A 791-nucleotide genomic window follows, 5' to 3' on the forward strand; every position below is an offset into this window, starting at 1 on the left:
GGGGGGCGGGCGGGCTTGGGACCGTCGGCTGAGCCGAATGGGGACCACGGTCACCCGGCAGCACTGCAGAACCTTTTTCGCCTGGTGCACGTCTCCATTGCGGTGCGCGGTGTCACTGCACCCATCTCCCCGGGGTGCTGGGGGCGGGTGCTGTGCGCTCACCCAGGGAACACCATGTTTTCCTAGCAAACCTCTCCCTGTGCTGCCCCCCGGGTGAGTGCCACCGCTGAGACATCTCTGTCCCTTTCCTCCTGCAGGACGGCACGTGCCTCTGCTGGCCCCATCTTCAAGGGCGTCTGCAAGCAGTTCTCTCGCTCCCAGGGCCACGGGTTCATCACTCCCGAGAACGGCACAGAGGACATTTTCGTCCACGTGTCTGAGTAAGTCTGGGGGTCACCCGGTGTCAGGACACACTGGGAAAGCTGTGCCATCAGCATGGGGCTGGACACCCGTGGGCTGTGGTGGGGATGTCTCTCCGTGGGGTGGGGTTGGGGCTCTGCCTGTCCTCTACCCCCCCTCACTGGTGGGTTTTCTTTCCCAAGGCACTGCTGGTGGGTTCGGTGCCTTCCTTGGTGCTGGGTGGTCTGGGGTGGGGGTCTGGCTCTTGGCCCCAGCCCCACCGCCCCTCCTCTCCTCTCCCACAGCATCGAGGGGGAGTACGTCCCGGTGGAGGGGGACGAGGTGACGTACAAGGTCTGCCCCATCCCTCCCAAGAACCAGAAGTTCCAGGCGGTGGAGGTGGTCCTCACCAACCTGGCGCCCCACACGAAGCACGAGACATGGTCTGGGCA

The 791-nt window shown here is 64.9% G+C and overlaps 1 protein-coding gene across 1 annotated transcript in view; it reads left to right on the forward strand.

Moving 5' to 3' along the window:
• The window catches only part of CSDC2 (cold shock domain containing C2), a 22,361-nt gene that overhangs the window by 7,854 nt on the left and 13,716 nt on the right, over positions 1-791 (forward strand). The window contains 2 exon segments of the mRNA XM_035903195.1: positions 258-380; positions 645-788. Of these exon segments, the coding sequence (XP_035759088.1) occupies positions 258-380; positions 645-788 (267 nt within the window).

Source organism: Egretta garzetta, unplaced genomic scaffold (genome assembly GCF_000687185.1).
Source record: "Egretta garzetta isolate BGI_Z169 unplaced genomic scaffold, ASM68718v1 scaffold51, whole genome shotgun sequence".
In the NCBI taxonomy this organism is placed as follows: Eukaryota; Metazoa; Chordata; class Aves; order Pelecaniformes; family Ardeidae; genus Egretta; species Egretta garzetta.